General features: G+C 37.5%; 1 protein-coding gene across 1 annotated transcript in view; it reads left to right on the top strand.

Moving 5' to 3' along the window:
- The window catches only part of PKHD1L1 (PKHD1 like 1), a 179964-nt gene that overhangs the window by 41520 nt on the left and 114674 nt on the right, over positions 1-23770 (top strand). The window contains exons 15-23 of the mRNA XM_068983663.1: positions 1784-1943; positions 2241-2376; positions 3152-3295; positions 6413-6570; positions 7432-7545; positions 9019-9168; positions 10975-11099; positions 15384-15547; positions 17087-17259. Coding sequence (XP_068839764.1) covers positions 1784-1943; positions 2241-2376; positions 3152-3295; positions 6413-6570; positions 7432-7545; positions 9019-9168; positions 10975-11099; positions 15384-15547; positions 17087-17259 — 1324 coding nt within the window. The remainder of the gene's footprint in view (positions 1-1783; positions 1944-2240; positions 2377-3151; positions 3296-6412; positions 6571-7431; positions 7546-9018; positions 9169-10974; positions 11100-15383; positions 15548-17086; positions 17260-23770) is intronic.

Raw genomic sequence — 23770 nt, 5'->3', positions numbered from 1 at the left:
CTCTTGGGTCACCCCCCCTTTCTATTTGAATCCTACCTCAGTTACTAACTTTTAAATAATTTTTCAGTCTTTAAAATTCTTAGTTTCTGTAATTCATATGAACAAATAGAATAATAAATGTATTTATAGGATTTTGTGACACTTAAATAGAGTAATGTCTGTGAAGTGCTAGCATATAGAAAGCGCCTTAAAATATATTTAAGCTGCCAATAAGGATATAGAATTTAATAGTTCTTCTCCGAGTCCGGGCTCCCCTTGTGGCTCAGCTGGTAAAGAATCCACCCACAATACAGGAGACCTGAGTTCAACCCCTGGGTTGGGAAGATCCCCTGGAGAAGGAAAAGGCTACCCACTCCAGTATTCTGGCCTGGAGAATTCCATGGACTGTATAGTCCATGAGTTCGCAAAGAGGAGGACACGACTGAGCAACTTTCACTTCACTTCAATTTTCCAAGGCCTGCTCCATTTTAGTATTGCCTACCTTGATTTGGCAGAGATGACAGGTTCTCAGGGCAGCTGAAAGCCTGACATAATCCTCCAGTATCAGTCCTGTGGAGGAGATGACCCAGAGCCCCATCTCCTTGCCAGATGGGAGATAAAAAATGCACTTCATTCACAGTCTTTCATGAACCATGGACACTTCATCTCCATTACAAGAGTATCTGCCGAATGATGTGAGGCCATTTAAAGAAACTCCTAGCTGGCCTCTTCAAAGATGGGAGCAGTGTGACACTGATAAAGACTTTGTAGGAAAGATCCCCTGGAGGAAAAAATGGCAACCCACTCCAGTATTCTTGCCTGGGAAATCTCATGGACAGAGGAGCCTGGTGGTCTGTAGTCTACAGGGTCCCAAAGAGCCAGACACAACTGAGCAACTGAGCACACACAGAGTAGTAGCTTTGCACTCACCTGTAACAACTGGTGGGCGAACAGCTAATTCTGAATAGCCAGTTGGATGATGGGCAGGGACCCTCAGGAATCAGGAATTCCAGATTTGAGGTATGAATCTCATCCAGCTTGTTGGAGGGCCGTCATCAGCCTAATCAGTAAAAGTTTCCTGAGACAGTGTTTTATTTCCCAAGTTACAAGTGGAGACAATATTTAAGGAACTTAGGGTAAGAATTTCATCCCTGACACATACAACCACTCATATACAAAGTATATGGTATGTCTGAGTCTAACATTTTCCTATACACATTACAGTAATTTACCCTCTTTGTGTCCTCTGTGTTTTATGTCAGGAAGTTTGTTATAACCTACAATGTAATTGTTTTCAGCTTCTTGAGGATAGAGGGTAGTATCTCTTCTCAATAAATATTTATTGACAAAACCGAGTGAATTTGTCGTTTTCTTTATCTCTTATGCAGATATCTTACACAACTCATTTTCTTTTAGCAAACTGCTTTGAAATAATTTGATAGTTAAAATCAGGGATGTGTGTATGTGTGTGTGCTAGTCACTTCAGTTGTGTCCGACTCTTTGAGACCCTCAGGACTATAGCCCACCAGGCTCCTCTGTCCTTGGGATTCTCCAGGCAAGAATACTGGAGTGGGTTGTCGTGCCCTCCTCCAGGGGATCCTCCCGACCCAGGGATCAAACCCTTGTCTCTTACATCTCCTGTGTTGGCAAGTAGGTTCTTTACCACTAACACCACCTGGGGGCAATATAAATCATTTATTTGGCAGGTATTTTATATCATGTAGAAATTTATTCATTGAAAGCAAAATTCATGATTAAGTGCTCTGGAGAAAAAGTTCCAATCTTTAGTTATTCTATTTTCCAGATATTACATTGAAATATTGCTACAGGAATACAGACTAAGTGCTTTTGTGGATGTTGGACTGTACCAGTATAAAAGTGTCTATACTGAACAACAAACAGAAGATGCAGTGAATGAAGAACAAGTCATCAAATCCCAGTCAGCAGTTGTCCAGGAAGTACAGGTTGGCCGTGATTATAGATTCACCTTAGAGAAAGCAAATGTTCAAAGATAAAACACTATTTGGTTATTAACTGTACTAGGTAAGATACTGTTTGAAGGGGAAGCACTCGTGGAAAATTATTAAATTGTGCCTTAGAATATCTGTAATTAAAAAGAGCCTGTTATTTGATGACTTACACTTTAAAATAGTTTATTGTTTACAATAAACTATAGAGGCATGCAGTAGCTGATTTATGATGCTTTTAAAAATGTATTTTTCCATGTAGTAAATAGATGCTTTTTTTAAATTGGGGAATAGGTTATAACACTGGAAAACTGGGAAACAACTCATGCAACTAATGAAGTGCAGAAGGTCATGGTAACCAGCCCATGTGTGGAAGCTAATTTATGTTCACTTTACCAGTATAGATTGATCTATAACATGGAAAAAACTGGTAAGTTGTAAAAAATAAAGGAGACCTTATTTCTCTTTATGTATAGACAAAATTCTTAAAAGGGATTTGCTCTAGTCAAATTCTACTATCTGGAAAATACAGTTTTAATAGTATGCTAGGTAAAGAAGCAAAAAAAATGTTATGAAGAAAACTCCTCAGACTAGGATAGAAAATGGCATCAATGAAAACAACTTTCAGGTATATACTGTCATTTTCTTCTATAAGGATCATGATAAATGCATATTTAAACACACAAAAACATACCTGCAACTCACAGGTATAAGTTAATAGGAATTAAATATATCATTACAAACAGGTAATCATTTCTTTCAATTTCTCAAATTAAGCGATAGACCTATGAGACACTAGTTTATCTGTTAATAAAGATATTGTATTAAAAAAAGATATTGTATTTCTTATTTTATAATAAATCCAGAAAAATAATTTTTGCTACTTCTATCATTTCAATAAGTAAATACTGATGAATACTTACTATTTGCCATGAGATGCTTATTACCATGGGAATATTGAAACAATAAAATATGAGTCCTGTCCTCAATAGATCACAATCCAATTAAGTAGTCAATAATATTGAATTTGAATCTTTCAGAACATAATTTCACTAATAACTTATGGTACAGGCTGTAGGTACTTAAAAAAATTCAAATATAAGGCATTACTGCTGGTTGTGGTAGAGCAGAGATTGCAACCCATTTTTTTCTGATTAAAGTTCCTAATCATTTGACTTTTAAATTTTATTTTATTTCGTACAAAGTCTGGCTACCTGCTGATGCTTCTGAGTTCATACTGCAGTCAGCCTTAAATGACCTCTGGTCTATAAAACCGGACACAGTGCAAGTAATAAGAACACAAGACCCCCGAAACTATGTTTACCTGATAACTTTTATATCAACTAGAGGTAAGCATGTATTTCATTTTGAAGTTCTATAATTTTTTTCTAGGAAACAAATTTGTATCCTGTGCACCTCCACTGAAAAAGGTAAAACACCATAAAATGGGAGGAGAAAGGAAGTGGATTCATAGTGTGATCAACTTCAGGAGAAACAAATTAAATGGTTAATTTTTATATTGTAATTTAAATTTTAGTTGTATTTCAGAGTGTACAGCTCCAAATGCATGAGAAACACACTACACTATAAGCTACAAATACACTATTAGTAATAGTCTACTTTATATTTAGCAAAAATCAGTGAAGATATTTAATTCTGGAAATGAAATTTAAGTAAATCAGTATTTCTCAGGAGACACTTAGTCTGGCCAGATCTTGCCCACTGAAAGGATTCTTTGGTCAAACCCACATAGGAAACACTGCATACCACACCTTCTCCTTGAATATTTGTAGAACCCATTAGAATATTAAAATCCCCAAGGAATCCTGCAGTGAGCAATAAAAACAACAAAGCACTAAAAACAAAAACAAAGCAGTGCACCTCTATTTAATATAGCATTTTCCAAAATTATTTGATCTCTTTACCCTTTTCAAGTAATAGCTATTAGCTTCCAATTACATTTTTCAAATCTTAAAGCCAAATTTAGCAACCAATTTGGTGTCTCAGACAGTAAAGACGCTGCCTGCAATGGAGGAGACCCAGGTTTGATCTCTGGGTCAAGAAGATCCTCTGGAGAAGGAAATGGCAACACACTCCAGTATTCTTGCCTGGAAAATTCCATGGATAGAGGAGCAGCCTGGAGAGCTACAGTCCATGGGGTTGCAAAGAGTTGGACACAACTGAGGAACTAACACTGTCTTTCTTTCTTTGGGTGTTTGGGATTTCTGGCCCATGAAATAGATCGTTGAACAAATTGCTTTTTTTGGAGCAATCACTATTTTCTAATTCATATAAGTAAAATGTTACATCAATGTTTATGTCTCATTGTATGAAATTGTTAATATTGCTGAGTAGAGAATTTTGTTTAACATGAAGTTCTACAAATTTCCCATAGGTTATCTTGTCAAAATGCTATAGAAATAAAGATATTGTTATCTTTGTTCTCTCAGAAACGTTTTTAGATCAAAGAGAAATTTTAAAGGTTCAGCAGAAACCTTCACTAATATGGTACTTAAATCATAACTGGGCAAATTCTAGAACTTTACTCAACAGAGAAAGGCAACAGGATTCCATTGTTAAAGCATCTTCCTAGTGAAGAGAAACATCTGAGGACAAAGCCTGATTTCTCTCAAAGTGAGATGGTATAAACAAGCCTCACAGGCATGAGACTGTTTCCTGTGATTCGCCTTTGTACTCTATTCATATCTGAGGAAAAGAGCAGTTCCCAGCCTAGCCCTTTACACTATGATGATGGTACTGGAGCAAAAATAAAAGGATTTTTGGAATATTCTATTGCCCATTGATTTTTACCTCTTGATTCCAGTGCCCAACTTCTGTTTATCTTACAAAGCATCCTTTTTAGCTACAAAAACAGAACCTTAATATATATAAGTTACCTTTATCGGCTATTTTGCTATTTCTACTAGGGCTAAATGGACTGGAAAAGGTCAGTTTTCATTCCAATCCCAAAGAAAGGCAGTGCCAAAGAATGCTCAAACTACTGCACAATTGCACACATCTCACATGCTAGTAAAGTAATGCTTAAAATTCTCTAAGCCAGGCTTCAGCAATATGTGAACCGTGAACTTCCAGATGTTCAAGCTGGTTTTAGAAAAGGCAGAGGAACCAGAGATCAAATTGCCAACATCCTCTGGATCATGGAAAAAGCAAGACAGTTCCAGAAAAACATCTATTTCTGCTTTCTTGACTATGCCAAAGCCTTTGACTGTGTGGATCACAATAAACTGTGGAAAATTCTGAAAGAGATGCGAATACCAGACCACCTGACCTGCCTCTTGAGAAATCGGTATGCAGGCCAGGAAGCAACAGTTAGAACTGGACATGGAACAACAGACCGGTTCCAAATAGAAACGTCTGGTTCCAAATAGTACATCAGGGCTATATATTGTCACCCTGCTTATTTAATTTATATGCAGAGTACGTCATGAGAAACGCTGGGCTGGAGGAAGCACAAGCTAGAATCAAGATTGCTGGGAGAAATATCAATAACCTCACATATGCAGATGACACCACCCTTATGGCAGAAAGTGAAGAAGAGCTGAAGAGCCTCTTGATGAAAGTGAAAGAGAGTGAAAAAGTTGGCTTAAAGCTCAACATTCAGAAAATGAAGATCATGGCATCTGGTCCCATCACTTCATGGCAGATAGATGGGGAAACAGCAGAAACAGTGGCTGACTTTATTTTCCTGGGCTCCAAAATCACTGCAGATGGTGACTGCAGCCATGAAATTAAAAGATGCTTACTCCTTGGAAGGAAAGTTATGACCAACCTAGATAGCATATTCAAAAGCAGAAACATTACTTTCCCAACAAAGGTCTGTCTAGTCAAGGCTATGGTTTTTCCAGTGGTCATGTATGGATGTGAGAGTTGGACTATAAAGAAAGCTGAGCACCGAAGAACTGATGCTTTTGAACTGTGGTGTTGGAGAAGACTCTTGAGAGTCCCTTGGACTGCAAGGAGATCCAACCAGTCCATCCTAAAGGAGATCATTTCTGGGTGTTCATTGGAAGGACTGATGTTGAAGCTGAAACTCCAGTACTTTGGCCTCCTGATGCGAAGAACTGACTCATTGGAAAAAACCCTGATGCTGGGAAAGACTGAGGGCAGGAGGAGAAGGGGACAACAGAGCATGAGATGGCTGGATGACATCATCGACTTGATGGACATGGGTTTGGGTGGACGCTGGGAGGTGGTGATGGACAGGGAGACCTGGCGCGCTGTGGTTCATGGGGTCACAAAGAGTCAGACACGACTTAGCGACTGAACTGAACTGACTGTGGCTAAGTCTCAGATTCGAGGATCTGCATCTTTTCCGTTCATCCTTTTTTGTGTGTGATAATGCAATTCCAAATAAAACCAGTTTTGTTAAATCTGAATTTCTTTCATGGCTATATTGATACTTAATTAATTGCCTGCCTCAAATTCTGTTTGGTACTTCATTGCAGGAGACTTTGATCTGCTCAGTTACGAAGCATTTGAAGGGAACAATGTCACACTGGCTATTACAGAACAAACCAAAGGAAAACCCAGTTTGGACACCTTCACACTCAGCTGGGATGGGATCACTTCTAGGCCTCTGACACCGCAGTCATCAGAAGCTGAAGTATGCTGTGTTCATTTTTCAAGCAGAAAGCTACTTAAACATCAGCCTTCTACAAAAACATATTTTAAGGAGTGGTAATACATCTCCTACTTGGCATGGTAGGTTAGAGCCAACTCATAGCGAGCAGAAGAATGCATTGGAGTATATATATATATTTTCCAGTTAATTTTTCATTTGATTGGGAAAGCTATTTATTTGGAACTGTTTGCCGCTGCTAAGTCACTTCAGTCATGTCCACGACGGCATAGTGGACGGCAGCCCACCAGCCTCCCTTGTCCCTGGGATTCTCCTGGCAAGAACACTGGAGTGGGTTGCCATTTCCTTCTCCAATGCATGAAAATGAAAAGTGAGGAACTGTTTAATGAGGGGCTAATTCATTTAGTTTTACCTCATTGATGTTTTTAAAAAACTGCTAAACAAAAATGCCTACAGTATGTAATAACTAAATAAGCTAAGATCAGCCAGTTGGATATAACTATTGACATTCTAAAATAAAAATCTTTTTTATTTTAATTCAAAAAAAAAATTTTGGCCCTGCCAAGCATCTCATGGGATCTTAGTTCTCTGACCAGAGATCAAACTCAGGCCCTTGACAGTAAAAGTGCCAAGTCCTAACTGCTGGACCATCAGGGAATTCCCTAAAATAAAAATCTTGAAACAGTCATTATACTGAGATTATCATATATAAACTTAAAAATTATTTAGGAAATTACCTCATAATTATGGCTAACATGGGAATTATCTTATGAAATTATTCCTTTAAAACTAATTAGAATTAGTAGTAAAATTACTAATGTTCTAACCCTTCATAAAGAAATTACTAAAGCTTTAGCTATTATTTATTAATTATTGTTAATTTAGTTTCAGGCAGCAGTGGAAGAAATGGTTAGCAGTAAGTGCCCACCACAAATTGCAACTTTTGAAGAAGGATTTGTTGTGAAATACTTCAGAGATTATGAAACTGATTTTAACCTGGTATGGAATATTTAATTAACCTCAGAATGGACAAGATAAGTATTCATATAAATGTATGGAATTTTGTCTTTTTTGGTTAGCATTAATTCCTTTATCATTTAAAGTCAAGTTACAAATATAATTTTGTTATATGTTTATTAATAAGGTTCTAGCATCTTCCTGCATTATAAAATGATTCATTTATAAAAGCAGTATTTCTACCACATATGAATTTTCTTAATCAAGAGAAAGTAGGCAAGATGGGTAAATGTGAGATCTGTAGGGTTTTTTGTTTGCTTTCTTAGATTCAGGGTATATTCTTTTTCCTCATAGCTTCAGAGAATATAATTTGTAGTAGAGCATTATATAGTGAATTGCTTCCATTACTTTTTGAGATCACCCTCTGGTCAGTTAGTATGAGGCCTAGTCAGTGTTTATTTCTTGATAAAATACAAAGATTTTTCTTTGATTTACAGTAAAGAAAATTTAAAATATACTTATCTTTCTAATTCTTATTTTGAAGACTCAAGGAAGCCAGATAGTCACCATCCAAATGAATACCTTAGGAATAAGAAATATTTAGGCAAGTTATTCAATTCAGATTAATACTCCAGAAATAAATGAGTCCTTTAAAAATAGATATATATATAACATATATCATGTCATGCTTTATGCAAACAGATATATTAGTGAGAAGGGAACATCATTTAATGGGCCATGTTTTCAACTTGATTTAATGAATATACATGTATTGAGGTTCTTCTGTCCTGAGTGTGATACTTGCAGACAAGGAAACTGAACAAGTAATTTACATTATACTCCTTTCCTGCTTCGTCTACAGTCATCATCATAACACACATTCTTGACTCACGTCACCTTGACTTTTTCCCAGCACCACTCTCTCACATCCCCACTTCTCTGCATATATTTTAACCCTCTCTCTGAAGCTCCTTAGCTCCCTTTTCTTTTTAGGTAGCAATCCATTTGTCTCTTCTCCTGAGTCATCTTTTTTAATACTATTATGTGAATTAGACACCTCCCTTCAGGCTTAGTTTTATAATCCTTGGTTCCTTTGTCCCAAAGTAGTTGGCTCCTGCGTGTACAGATAGGGTGCTTCGCTCCTTGAACCCTGAAGATTAAACAAAAAAAAACAAGCAAATGAACAAGCAAGCAAACACCTGGCACAGAATGAACACTAGAAATCATTTGTGAAAGGAGTGAATAAATATCCTTAAGGAGTTCATAATATAAATGGAAATATAGGACTTAAAAAATAGTCAAATACAGGTACAAGGATTATATGATTGTAGATCTAAGTGAATGATATAGAATGAGAACCTTAGACTTTCAAAGAAGAGAGAAAACATTTCAAGTTAAAGCAGTTTGGGAAACAGTGGGATCTGAGTTGTAACTTGAATGACTTAGATGAAGATGCTGGGGAATAAACCAGAAAAATAAATCATGTTTTCATTTGAAATATTATTTTTTCTGTAGGAGCATATTAATAGAGGGCAGAAGACAGCTGAAACTGATGCTTACTGTGGTCGTTATTCCCTGAAAAACCCAGCTGTTCTTTTTGACTCAGCAGATGTTAAACAAAACAGACTACCATATGGAGACATTTTATTATTTCCTTATAATCAGGTAAGCTCAACAAAATGATATGCTAACTGAATTTGTAAAATACCTTGGTAATAAAATTTCATGAAATTTTGAGACAAGGAAAATTGCTTGTCATGTGAAATCTCATCTCACTGGCCTCGCACATGCTTCACATGCTTGCGATTTCCTCTTCTGCTGATTCTCAAATAAAGAAATCTGGAGTCACAGACATAAAGAACAAACTTGTGGACACTGGGAGAAGAAGAGGGTAGGCTGCTTTCAGAGAATAGCATTGAAACATATACATTACCATATGTGAAATAGATAGCTGGTGGGAGTTTGATGTATGATGCAGGGAACCCAAAGCTGGTGCTCTGTGACAACCTGGAGAGGATGGGGTGGGGAGGGAGGTGGGAGGAGCTTCAGGAGGGAGGGGTCACATGTATGCCTATGGCTGATTCATATTGATGTATGGCAGAGGCCACCACGATGTTTCAAAGTAATTATCCTCCAAATAAAATAAATAAATACATTTTTTAAAAATATGTAGTGCCACACACATGTATTCTGCTTTACCTTGTAATTTTGGAAAAAAATATATGCACATTAATGTAAATAGCAAAACAATTAAAAGTATATAATCTCCTCAGTATTCCTCATTATTTAAAAAGAAACAAAAATGGATAGCCATTATAGTGATTTGGGGTATCCACTCAGGAAAAAGTGAAAGAAAACCACAGAGGAAATGCCAGTTTTAGGATAGGTATTACACACATCTAAGCCAAGAGAGGAGAAGGCAATGGCCCCCCACTCCAGTCCTCTTGCTTGGAAAATCCCACGGACGGAGGAGCCTGGTGGGCTGCAGTCCATGGGGTTGCTAAGAGTCGGACACGACTGAGCGACTTCACTTTCACTTCTCACTTTCATGCGTTGGAGAAGGAAATGGCAACCCACTCCTTGCCTGGAGAATCCCAGGGATGGGGGAGCCTGGTGGGCTGACGTCTATGGGGTCGCACAGAGTCAAACATGACTGAGTGACTTAGAAGCAGCAAGCCAAGAGGTCGTAGATTTACCCTTTCTATTTTTAAAAAAGTCTCCAGTTGTTGTAACACATGTTCTAAACTTCTAAATTCTAGATATATCTGGCATTCTTAAGGAGTTATGGGCAATTAAAATTAGTATTTAATGAGTTTTGTATGATAACAGGGCTTCCCAGGTGGCACTAGTGGTAAAGAATCCACCTGCCGATACAGGAGACACGGGAGACACGGGGCGATCCCTGGGTTAGGAATACCGCTGGAGGAGGATGTGGCAGCCCGCTCCAGTGTTCTTGCCTGCAGAATCCCTAGCAAGCTATAGTCCATAGGGTCGCAGAGTTGGACACGACTGAAGCCCCTTAGCATGCATGATGGTAACATGTCCAGCTGTAAACGCTCACCTGCATTCACATCCTAGTTAATCTACCTGAATGCTTCTGTCTTCTTTATGTGTGTGAAGGCCTTTTAAATTCACTGAAGTGTTCAGAGTTGACCTTCATCCTTACATAGCTCTATGACTAGAGAGAGTGAATTATTTCCTTTTCTTAAGGAAATAATATCTAAGAAAACAATAAAAGAATTAATCATTTATTATGAGGTCACATCACTCCACTTCCTCTCCTATAAAATCTTCCCAATTCTTCTGCATCTGATTGTCCAAAGTTAATCATTCTTTCCTCTATGTTCCGATATATTTTGTATTAAAAAAGCTCAGTAGACATTTATTGGATTGTATTGAATTAATTTTAATTTCTGAAAAAGTCTTAATAGTAAGATACTTTTGCTAATTTTTTAAATATTTTCTATGTAGTTATGTTTAGCATACAAAGGATTCCTGGCAAATTATATTGGTCTAAAATTTCAATACCAAGACACAAGCAAGACTGCTAGAAGCACTGATACACAATTTCCATTCAAGTTTGCATATGGAAACAAGTAAGTGACACTGTGAATTTGAAAACTTTATACTATAGTATATAAACTATAAATATAAATTCATTTCTTGTTTGTTTGTTTTTGAGAAATCTTGTGCACCATGGGTCTAACCATGATTTTTCTGCCTTCTACATAAGTTTCCTTACAGAAGTAGTTGTGCCAAAAATAAATCTGTAGATTATGAAAATAAAAATTCTTTGTTTCATCATCCATGACCATTTAAAAGACAAAACAATAGTAAACTTTAGAATTTAAGTTATATATTATTAAATCTAATAGTGTTTCTAGTTACTGAAGGAAGGTAGAGACTGCTTTATCACAGTATTATCATTAGACTGATCACTGAAAAAAAAAGTGAATGTGTGAATGGAGAAAATAAAATATTTTGATGGACATACCAAAGGGAGAAAAGAAAGCATTCGTCACTTAGTCCTCAGTCGTGTCCAACTTTTTGTAACCCCATAGACTGTAGCACACCACTGGACCACCACGGAATTCCTGAAAAGGGGGTCTTAATGGAGGACTTTGCTTCTGGATGAAGAAACTGCTCCATTTCAGGAGCAGGCCATTTCAGGCTTCCTGCTTTCTTGATCATCCCAACACTGTTTTCAAAATGTAGGGATCAGCTATTATTCCATACCTTCAGAAATGTGTAAACTCCAAAACACATATAAATATATTGGACTATAAGGGGAATTTTATTTGTTAAAGTTTTAAGAAAACTTTTTAGATGGATCTCCCATGAATGGGAGGGAAGGGGTGATGTAAGGAGAAAACCAGAGTTGCCTGTAGGTGCTCCCTGAATTCCATCAGGAGAAAACGAGATGCGCTCACTGGCCTGATGACAGGAGCAGTGACAAGGGATGGGACCAGACAGGCGGGAGCAGACAGAGCCAGTCAGAATTGTGGACTTGGATGCAGTATCTAATGATATACCGCACTTCTGTGCCCCAGCCCAGCTTTTTGTTGTTGTTGTTATTGTTATGTATTTAGTTAAAGTCATATTTAACATTCACATTTTTGTGCAATGTAAATATCTATGGTGAGCTCCTAAAATGTACCATTATTATGTTTCCTTTTTTCCTCCCTTCTTTCCTTCCTTCCTCCCTTCTTTCCTTCCTTCATCCCTTGTATGTATTTTTTTAATTAATTTACTTTTTATTGAAGGATAATTGCTTTACAGATTAATTTGAAAGTTTTTAAGTTTTGCCAGTGCTCGTAGCTTTCTCCTTGCAGAAGTGGGATGACCTTTTGTTAAGAAGGGAAGTTACAGTCTTTGGTTTAAAAAAAAATGTTGTATTTCATGCATAGCCTTCTGGCATCATATCCTGAGCATATAGCCCTAATGACCTTCAGATCTTCTGCTCAGTCAGATGAAGTGGGAGCAACTGGGAACCAATTTTAGATACTGGTGTCAGAATCTCTAATCTTGAGGTAGAAAGCCATAGTTGAAATGTAGGTACCCAAGAGATGTTTGTCAAAGAGGAAATATTTAAGAAGAACCTTTCAAAGAATGGTTCAGAACACATGAAAATTCTACCACTGAATATTCCTTAGATTGTTAGACTAAGCATTAAAGGATACTTATTTGTGTTTTACCCCAGGAATAAAATCTAGAATCATGCTTTCATAGGATGTAAAGAAAGAAAAAAATTTTTTATACACAAAGACAGAAAGTTCATCAGATACTGAAGTTTGGTAAACTTGATGTGGACTTCGAAGGGCAGAGAGCTGAGGGAGCTCTGTGTATGAAGTGGACTGTGTTGGCACAGAACTATAGGAAGCTGCTCTCTGAGAAAGTTGCAGGACACTCTTGAGTCTTGTTTTCTAAGAAAAGCTTAAGATGAGTCAAAACCAATTCCTCCCTGCCCTAACAAAAGAAAAGTAACCTTCCTGAATTAATGCTTTAAAAAATGTCCTTTTCCTGACAGTTCAAATTTCACCCTTAAATGACATTGCTTAAACAGAGTATGGCTCTTATGTTTGCGCTTTGGGCATGTTTTATACATTAGATCCATCTTTATCTGGGGCTTCCCTGGTGGCTCAGATAATAAAGAATCTGCCTGCAGTACAAGAGACCTGTCTTCAGTCCCTGGGTCTGGAAGATTCCCTGGAGAAGGGAATGACAACCCACTCCAGTATTCTTGCCTGGAGAATTCCATGGAGAGAGGAGTCTGGTGGCCTACAGTCCATGAGGTCACAAAGATTCAGACACAACTGGGTGACTAACACTTTCTCTTTTTCACTTCATCCTTGTTTTCCACAGAAGATGAAGAAGATAGGCAGTAAAAGAGAGAGGCAGAGACAGATAGAGAAAGACAGAGTATTGAAGAAGGTGTTGGTTTCCCCTCCCGTGCATAAATACATCTTTGAGGCTATTACAACAGTTTAATCCAATATATAAAACGGGACCAAAGTTAGCTCCTGGAATGAATGAAGTGACTGAGAACAATGCTGCAATTTCCTAGGGTAATTGTTGAATCTGAAGAGGCTGCAGTCACTCTCTGTTGGCCATCACAGAGGAGGAAGCAATGCCAAGGGTTAAGGCAGCCCTCTCCATGTTAATACGCAAGGAGCACAGAAAGCCTGTGCACAGAAAGAACATATCCCACTGTATCATACTCAGTTTGATTGAAATCAGGGGTAATCTGTGATGGGTTATTGTTAAGCAAGAGTCTTTCTTGAAGGGACATCCCTCATGCCCAAATTGAACTATGGAATCACAATTTTAATTTTGATCACCACCACCTATATGCATTTCATTCTTCTTATTGCAGCGGGATTTTGGAAGATTTCACAGATCTCAGTTCTTCCATGTTAGTCAAACTGTCACTGAGCACATCACTAAGTAGTTCTTCCTTTAGCCTGCAATGTATCTGCTGTGCATTAATGTGAAGATGCATTACATTTGTTGAAATTAATGGGCTTCCTTTATCCTAAATGCCACAAGATCTTTCAACAAGAAATACCATGCTTTAAAAAAGGATGGTTCTCTGGTTAAAAACTATTAATGTTACCAATGAAAGCAAAGTACATTCTCCTGCTCCTAGCTGGTGTTTCTAGACCTGCTCTTATGTAGGTAAGACAGTCCATTTATAGATCAATTAGGTGTGTTAGCATTTGTTTATTTTCAATACATTGTTAGTATCAAAAAGTGCCACTTTTTCTCAAATATTGTCTCCAAAACCAGTGATGTGTGTAGCTGTAAATCCAGCTTCAAAATCCCAAAGATAAAATCTGGTTTTCCCTTAGAAAGTGAAATTATCTAGCCACAAAACACAGAGAGTACTGTTTGCTTAAGTTTTGATATCGTCTGTAGTCTCTATTTCTCTTATAAAGGGTCTGGCTCAGTGGGCCATTTTTCCCTAAGTTTTTAGAACTTCAGAATCATATAATTAGTCATGGAAGTCTGCTTAGAATCCCAAAGTACTTTATAAAATTAAAGAGCACTTTAATTTAATGTAGTTCTGCATATAATTTTTTAAAATGATGCAGTCTGAGCTTTGATGCACTAGAAATGTACTCAATGATGAATTTGCAAACCATGGAGTTTCAAAATGAGAATAGAAGGTGCTCAAAGAAACTAACCAGTTGATCAGTTCATTGGTAGCTGGTGCAAAGACTGTTGTTAAATTGTATTTAGTTATTTGAATGGCAGTATTTATCTCTTTATTGCAAACTCCAGTTACTGAATTGCTTTTGTAATTTATGAGATTCCAATGCAATTAATATTTAATGGAACTCTGAATCTAAATTTAGAAGGTACTGTGCAACCATTTGTATGGATTAATAACTTCTGCAATGTTTGTCCCTTAGTTATAGTGGACAAGGCAACTCCACTGAGCTCTTTTGGAAGCATTATCAAGTTACAGCCTTGCCTCTTACTATTGGCTGAATTCTCTGTTCTATCCCTGATAAATATATTTTTTTACTAAAATGATTTCTTCATTCTTGTGTCTTATTTCTATATGCTTTCCATCAAAGTGCATGCTCCTTAGTTGACTTACTTGTCACTGTAGAATGTTGCTTTACATTCCTATGCCTACTGCCAAGGCTACAAATAAAAGCTATCTTTGCAACATTAAATCTTTCCCTGCCAGTGTAAGTTTCTGCCTGCTATCCCTTGTTGTGACTGCTTCTCTGTGCCATTAAAGTATGCTTATACTCTTCTTGTGGGAAAAGAAAGACTTTTCTTCCTTAAGATTTTAATGTGTTTTATAGTGTATTGGTTTACATTAAACATTGTAACTGAACTGTACATCTAATTAAACAACCATATTTCAGCTGGACCTACACTTGTATAGACCTTCTGGATCTCATACAAACCAAATACACTGGGACAAGTTTTTCTCTTCAGAGGATTAGCTTGCAGAAAGCATCAGAATCACAGTCTTTCTATGTGGATATTGTATACATTGGACAGACATCTACGATGACAACATTGGATGGTACATAGTATCATTTCATATCTAAAACAAAACTTTTAAACCTATTTTATACTAAAATCTTATCATAGATGTTATTTATATTCTGTATCTTAGATAGAAATGTTAAATTGTTTATAGTATTGTGGTTTAAATCATATTTTCAGTGAATAGAGCCAGATGATTATTCTAAAGATGAACACATCCTTAATGTAAACTCTGTCAGTATAGCAGGAATTAGCTTTATAGTTCTGGATTCCATTTATAGATAAGTACACTGTGGAAGGGCTTCTCAGGTGACTCAGTTGGTAAAGAATCTGCCTGCAATATGGGAGACCTGAGTTTGATCCCTGGGTAGGGAAGATCCCATGGAAGAGGGCATGGCAACCCACTCCAGTATTCTTGCCTGGAGAATCCCCATGGACAGAAAAGCCTGGTGGCCTACAGTCTATGGGGTCGCAAAGAGTCAGACATGACTGAGTGACTAACCACCACCACACTGTAGAAAACATTCTAATTTTGCCTAGTTTGATTTTTGAGAAATGAATCACCAAGCTAGAGATCTGTTTCTGAAAGGCAACTATTGCCATTGATCTCTGTCTAATAAGAATGAGTTGAAACTTTCCATGGTCTTTATTGTGATAATTAGTAAAAATATAAATGAAAATCTTATTTCTGATAGTTGTAGTATTTCTTTCTAGTTATGTCAATAGACTCATTTATGTGAAATGTGCTAATAAGATAATAAAAATTAAACTTCAGTCTTCAAAAAAACGAAAGTGAAGGTCGCTCAGCTGTGTCCGATTCTTTGCAACCCCATGGACTATACAGTCCATGGAATTCTCCAGGCCAGAATACTAGAGTGGGTAGCCTTTCCCTTCTCCAGAGGATCTTCCCAACCCAGGGATCAAACCCAGGTCTTCTGCATTGCAGATGGATTCTTTACCAGCTGAGCCACAAGGAAAGCCCAGTCTTAAAAAAAAAAAAAAAAACAGTCTAATTCCAAACAGTCACCTTAATAAGTGACTTTTACCATATTTCAGAGGAGTTTTGAAATCCTTTTCTTTGAAACTATTTTAAAACTAAATGTTACTAGTAAGAATAGTAACATTTAGTTTTAAATATAACATTGCTTACAGTAATGTTACTATCACTGTAAGAATCACTCCTTTTGAATCCACTATCACTGGACCTTTGTGATTGGTGGAGCACAGAAGACAGCTGATTTGTGCTGGGTTAAAGGCTCAGGTCCTAGTGAGCACCATATTCAGGGACCTATGCCAGAACAAAACTAAGTGGCCACCAGAGGGCTGCATGGAGCCCAGAGCTTGGTGGCTTTTCAGTATTTTGTTTTAGACTCATATATCAAAAGACTTCAAAGCTTTATGTTCTAGAATTGAAAGTTTGCCAAACCTCACAAACTACTTACCTTAAGGTCTTTCTAAAAGTTGATTTCAAACAGTTTATTCCATGACACATGGATGTTATTTGATGTTTTCTTTTGTTAGCAGCAGAAGCTATGCAATTTTATCTCCCATTACTTTGTTTATTTGTATTCTTTAGAAATGTCAAAGAGAAGACTTCCAGCATTAGCAAACAAAGGAATATTTTTAAAGGACTTTCAGGTGAATCAGACCAAAAGTAATGGATCAAGTATAACCAACCAGTATTCTGTCACCATGACATCATATAATTGCAGTTATAATATACCCATGATGGCTGTGAGCTTTGGGCAGGTAAGCTTAGAATTTTACAAGTAACTATCTTCAACTTATGGAACATTAGCTTTGACCTAGTAAACATAAAACATTATTACGAATAGATGACACAGATTAGATATCTTTGAATAAGACAAGACAGTTATTCTAAGGATTAAATGAAGATTTAGAGGCTTGAAATTGAGCATGAATTTTCATATTGACCATGAGAATTCACTTTAAACATTAAAAATTTTTAAAGAAATGTATCTATGGGGAAAAAAGCAGGAGAAAATAACCTTAAGAATCAGCTAACCAGATTTAACTTTTAAATCAGCTAGCCAGAATTTTCTCTGTTGATGTAAAAGAAAAGGCTGTGGGCTCTCCCAATAAAGATCTTTGAACAGAGATTATTGAAAGAAAACCTCTGCATTAAGTTGTTAAATTGTTTCTGTTATAAACACTTTTTATTATTTGTATAAAAATTGATAAAACGGGAAAGAGATGTTTTTCCATAATTCCAAAAGGATCTAAAGAGTTCTTTTATACTGTTTGAGTATGAGATCTGTGTTAAATGTTACAGTTATGAGAATTAATGTTACATTTAATTTTTACAACATCTACAATTAGTTATATAACTTCCCACAGCAAACCAAAACCAAGTATACGACGTTCAAAATTCAAGGTTAAATAATAATTAAATATTATAATTTGAGTCTCACAAAGAACTTTCTGTTAAGTTTTATGATTTAAAAGACTAAAACACTATAAGTGTTCCACAAAAATTGCTTTTACCCTTTCCAGACCCAATGTTTTAGTCTTAGTATCTCTAAGATAAACATCTTATGTTTTTCAGTCTTTGAGCTGTCTAACAAAATGTGTCATATGTGTATGTGCACATACTTAAATGTCCACATGAATGAATTGTTTTAAAAACTAACTTTGAGATCATTGTAGACTCATGTGCAGTTGTAAGAATTAATACAGGAATATTCCCATACTTTTCACCCATTATCCCCCAAGGGTAGCATCTAAAAGCATAACACAATACCACAACAGGAAAATTGACTCTGATGCAGTTTACCGACTTTATTTGGATGTTATCAGTTCTGCATGCTTTCATTTGTGTGTGGTGTGTATACATACGATCCTTACACACAGCTGTTTATTGCATGTACAGATTCCGCTGACCACCACAGCACAGTTCCATCCTGAGAATCCCTATGGATACACTTTCATATAGCCACACCACCTACCTCCCTTTGCCACTGTCTTATATCTGGCAATAATTATCTCTAATTGTGGCATTTACAATGTTACATAAATGGAATTAGACTTTATATAATCATGCTAGCATTAAGTCTTTTGATATTGACTTTTTTCACTCTGAGTAATTCCCTCGAGATCTCTCCAAATTATTGTATATATTAATAGTTTGTTCATTTTGATTGCTGCTGCTGCTGCTAAGTCGCTTCAGTCATGTCCCACTCTGTACAACCCCATAGACGGCAGCCCACCAGGCTCCCCCGTCCCTGGGATTCTCCAGGCAAGAACACTGGAGTGGGTTGCCATTTCCTTCTCCAATGCATGAAAGTGAGAAGTGAAAGTGAAGTCGCTCAGTCATGTCCGACTCTTAGCGACCCCATGGACTGTGGCCCACCAGGCTCCTCCGTCCATGGGATTTTGCAGGCAAGAGTGCTGGAGTGGGGTGCTATTGCCTTCTCCGTTTGATTGCTGAATAGTGTTTAATGGTATGGATGCAACATAAGTCTGTTTAACCACTTAATTCTTGAAGGACATTTGAGTTGTTTCTAGGTTTTGGCTGCTTGAATAAAGTTACTATGAACATTCATCTGTGGGTTTCCATGTGACATAAGTTTTCATTTTCTGAGTTAATTGCCCAACAGTGTAATTATGGGGTCATGTGACAAACACATGTACAGCTTCATAAGAAACACCATACTCTTTTCCAAAGTGGCTGCAGCATTTTACCTTCCCATCAGCAATGTATGAGTGATCCATTGTCTGCATGAATATGCCAGCATCTAGCATTATCACTATTTTTTGTTCCAGCCATTCTGGTGTGGTATATACTATTAGCTTATTTTGCTCTTAATTTACATTCCCTGATGGCTAATAATGTCAAACACCATATATGTCCTTCTGTGATATCTGTTCATCCCTTTTGCCCAATTTCTAATTGGACTATCTTCCTATTGTTGAGCTTTTAAGGTCTTTCTGTATCCTAGATGTAAGTCCTTTTTCAGATGTATGCTTTGCAAATATTTTCTCCCAGTCTGTACCTTGCCTTTTCATGGGCTTCATGAGGTCTTTCACAGAGCAACAATCTTAATTTGATGAATTTCAGTTTATCAAGTATTTTCTTCTACGAATGGTGCTGTTGGTTTCAAGTCTAAGAACTCTACTTTTAGCCCTAAGTCCTAAATATTCTTCTTTGCTTCCCCTAAAAGTTATATAGTTGTGCATTTTACAATTAAGACTATGATCCATTCTGAGTTAACTTTTGTATAAGATACGAAGTTCTAGGTCCAGGGTCACTTGTTTGCTTATCCCTGTGGTTGCACTAGCACCGTTTATTGAAAAAACTATCCTTTCTCCATTTGAATTACTTTTATATCTTTATAAAAAAAATCAGTTGGGCATATTTGTGTGGATATATTTCTGGATTCCACTCCAGTATTCTGGCCTGGAGAATTCCATGGACTGTATAGTCTGTGGGATCACAAAGAGTCGGACACAACTGAGTGACTTTCACTTTTACTTTTCTCTATTCTGTCCCACTGTTCTGTGTGTCATTTCTTCCACCAATAAATACCACATCCTCTTGATCACTGTAGCTATGTACTGAGCCCTAACATTGGGTAGAGTGATTCTTCTTACTTCACTGTTACTGTGAAAAATTGTTTTAGCTATTCTAGGTCCTGTGTCTTTCCATATAAATTCTGAAATAAGCTTGTTAATACCTACAAAAATCTTGCTGGTATTTTGATAAGAATTGCATTAAACCAATGTATTCTTTTGGAAGGAATTGATGCCTTTACCATATCGAGTCTTCTAATCTATGAATGCAATTTTTCTCTCCATATATTTGATCGTCTTTGCTTTTTTTCCCAACATATTTAACTTTTTTATTACATTTACCAGCATTTTGTAATTTCAGGTCAGATTCAATACACGTTTTGTTACATTTATATTTAAGTGTTTCATTTTCTTTGAGGTCGTTGTCATGGATCTTATGTTAAGTTCAGTTTCTCCATGCTTGTTATTTTCACCTAAAAATATGATTGGTTTTTGTGTGTTGCTCTTGTATCTTGCAGTCTTTCCAAAGTCCATGACTTTTTACAAAGTAAAGGCACTTATGTAATCACTTCAAGATAAAGAAAATCATTAGACCCCCGAGAACCTTCTTTGTGCCTTTTCCTTGTCATTAGATTATTTGCCCACAGCCCTAGATAACTACTATTTTAACTTTACCAACATTAGTTAGTTTTGCTTTTTTAACTCATCATATCAATAATAATACACTTGTCTAACTCAATGAAACGAAGCCATGCCTGCCATGCAACCCAAGATGGGCGGGTCATGGTGGAGAGGTCTGACAGAATGTGGTCCACTGGAGAAGGGAATGGCAAGCCACTTCAGTATTCTTGCCTTGAGAACCCCATGAACAGTATGAAAAGGCAAAATGATAGGATACCAAAAGAGGAACTCGCCAGGTCAGTAGGTGCCCAATATGCTACTGGAGATCAGTGGAGAAATAACTCCAGAAATAATGAAGGGATGGAGCCAAAGCAAAAACAATACCCAGCTGTGGATGGGACTGGTGATAGAAGCAAGATCCGATGCTGTAAAGAGCAGTATTGCATAGGAACCTGAAATGTCAGGTCCATGAATCAAGGCAAATTGGAAGTGGTCAAACAAGAGATGGCAAGGGTGAACGTCGACATTCTAGGAATCAGCGAACTGAAATGGACTGGAATGGGTGAATTTAACTCAGATGACCATTACATCTACTACTGCGGGCAGGAATCCCTCAGAAGAAATGGAGTAGCCATCATGGTCAACAAAAGAGTCCGAAATGCAGTACTTGGATGCAGTCTCAAAAATGACAGAATGATCTCTCTTCGTCTCCAAGGCAAACCATTCAATATCACAATTATCCAAGTCTATGCCCCAACCAGTAACGCTGAAGAAGCTGAAGCTGAACGGTTCTATGAAGACCTACAAGACCTTTTAGAACTAACACCCCAAAAAGATGTCCTTTTCATTATAGGGGACTGGAATGCAAAAGTAGGAAGTCAAGAAACACCTGGAGTAACAGGCAAATTTGGCCTTGGAATGCAGAATGAAGTAGGGCAAAGACTAATAGAGTTTTGCCAAGAAAATGCACTGGTCGTAGCAAACACCCTCTTCCAGCAACACAAGAGAAGACCCTACACCTGGACATCACCAGATGGTCAACACCGAAATCAGATTGATTATATTCTTTGCAGCCAAAGATGAAGAAGCTCTATACAGTCAACAAAAACAAGACCAGGAGCTGACTGTGGCTCAGATCATGAACTCCTTATTAACAAATTCAGACTTACATTGAAGAAAGTAGGGAAAACTGCTAGACCATTCATGTATGACCTAAATCAAATCCCTTATGATTATACAGTGGAAGTGAGAAATAGATTTACGGGCCTAGATCTGATAGCTAGAGTGCCTAATGAACTATGGACTGAGGTTTGTGACATTGTACAGGAGACAGGGATCAAGATCATCCCCATGGAAAAGAAATGCAAAAAAGCAAAATGGCTGTCTGGGGAGGGCTTACAAATAGCTGTGAAAACAAGAGAGGAGAAAAGGAAAGATATAAGCATCTGAATGCAGAGTTCCAAAGAATACCAAGGAGAGATAAGAAAACCTTCTTCAGTGATCAGTGCAAAGAAATAGAGGGAAACTACAGAATGGGAAAGACTAGAGATCTTTTCAAGAAAATTGGAGATACCAAGGGAACATTTCATGCAAAGATGGGCTTGATAAAGGACAGAAATGGTATGGACCTAACAGAAGCAGAAGATATTAAGAAGAGGTGGCAAGAATACACGGAAGAACTGTACAAAAAAGATCTTCACGACCCAGATAATCATGATGATGTGATCACTCATCTAGAGCCAGACATCCTGGAATGTGAAGTCAAGTGGGCCTTAGAAAGCATCACTATGAACAAAGCTAGTGGAGGTGACAGAATTCCAGTTGAGCTGTTTCAAATCCTGAAAGATGATGCTGTGAAAGTGCTGCACTCAATATGCCAGCAAATATGGAAAACTCAGCAGTGGCCACAGGACTAGAAAAGGTCAGTTTTCATTCCAATCCCAAAGAAAGGCAATGCCAAAGAATGCTCAAACTACCGCACAATTGCACTCATCTCACATGCTAGTAAAGTAATGCTCAAAATTCTCCAAGCCAGGCTTCAGCAATATGTGAACCATGAACTCCCTGATGTTCACGCTGGTTTTAGAAAAGGCAGAGGAACCAGAGATCAAATTGCCAACATCTGCTGGATCACGGAAAAAGCAAGAGAGTTCCAGAAAAACATCTACTTCTGCTTTACTGACTATGCCAAAGCCTTTGACTATGTGGATCACAATAAACTGTGGAAAATTCTGAAAGAGATGGGAATACCAGACCACCTAACCTGCCTTTTGAGAAATCTGTATGCAGGTCAGGAAGCAACAGTTAGAACTGGACATGGAACAACAGACTGGTTCCAAATAGGAAAAGGAGTATGTCAAGGCTGTATATTGTCACCCTGCTTATTTAACTTCTGTGCAGAGTACATCATGAGACACGCTGGACTGCAAGAAGCACAAGCTGGAATCCAGACTGCCGGGAGAAATATCAATAACCTCAGATATGCAGATGACACCACCCTTATGGAAGAAAGTGAAGAGGAACTAAAAAGCCTCTTGATGAAAGTGAAAGAGGAGAGTGAAAAAGTTGGCTTAAAGCTCAACATTCAGAAAACGAAGATCATGGCATCCGGTCCCATCACTTCATGGGAAATAGATGGGGAAACAGTGGAAACAGTGTCAGAATTTATTTTGGGGGGCTCCAAAATCACTGCAGATGGTGACTGTAGCCATGAAATTAAAAGATGCTTACTCCTTGGAAGGAAAGTTATGACCAGCCTAGATAGTATATTCAAAAGCAGAGACATTACTTTGCCGACTAAGGTCCGTCTAGTCAAGGCTATGGGTTTTCCTGTGGTCATGTATGGATGTGAGAGTTGGACTGTGGAGAAGGCTGAGCGCTGAAGAATTGATGCTTTTGAATTTTGGTGTTGGAGAAGACTCTTGAGAGTCCCTTGGATTGCAAGGAAATCCAACCAGTCTATTCTGAAGGAGATCAACCCTGGGATTTCTTTGGAAGGAATGATGCTAAAGCTGAAGCTCCAGTACTTTGGCCACCTCATGAGAAGCGTTGACTCATTGGAAAAGACTCATGCTGGGAGGGATTGGGGGCAGGAGGAGAAGGGGATGAC

The sequence above is a fragment of the Capricornis sumatraensis genome, chromosome 11 (genome assembly GCF_032405125.1).
Source record: "Capricornis sumatraensis isolate serow.1 chromosome 11, serow.2, whole genome shotgun sequence".
Lineage (NCBI taxonomy): Eukaryota > Metazoa > Chordata > Mammalia > Artiodactyla > Bovidae > Capricornis > Capricornis sumatraensis.
The sequence above is the reverse complement of the archived record's forward strand: the minus strand, read 5'-3'. Positions and strand labels throughout refer to the sequence as shown.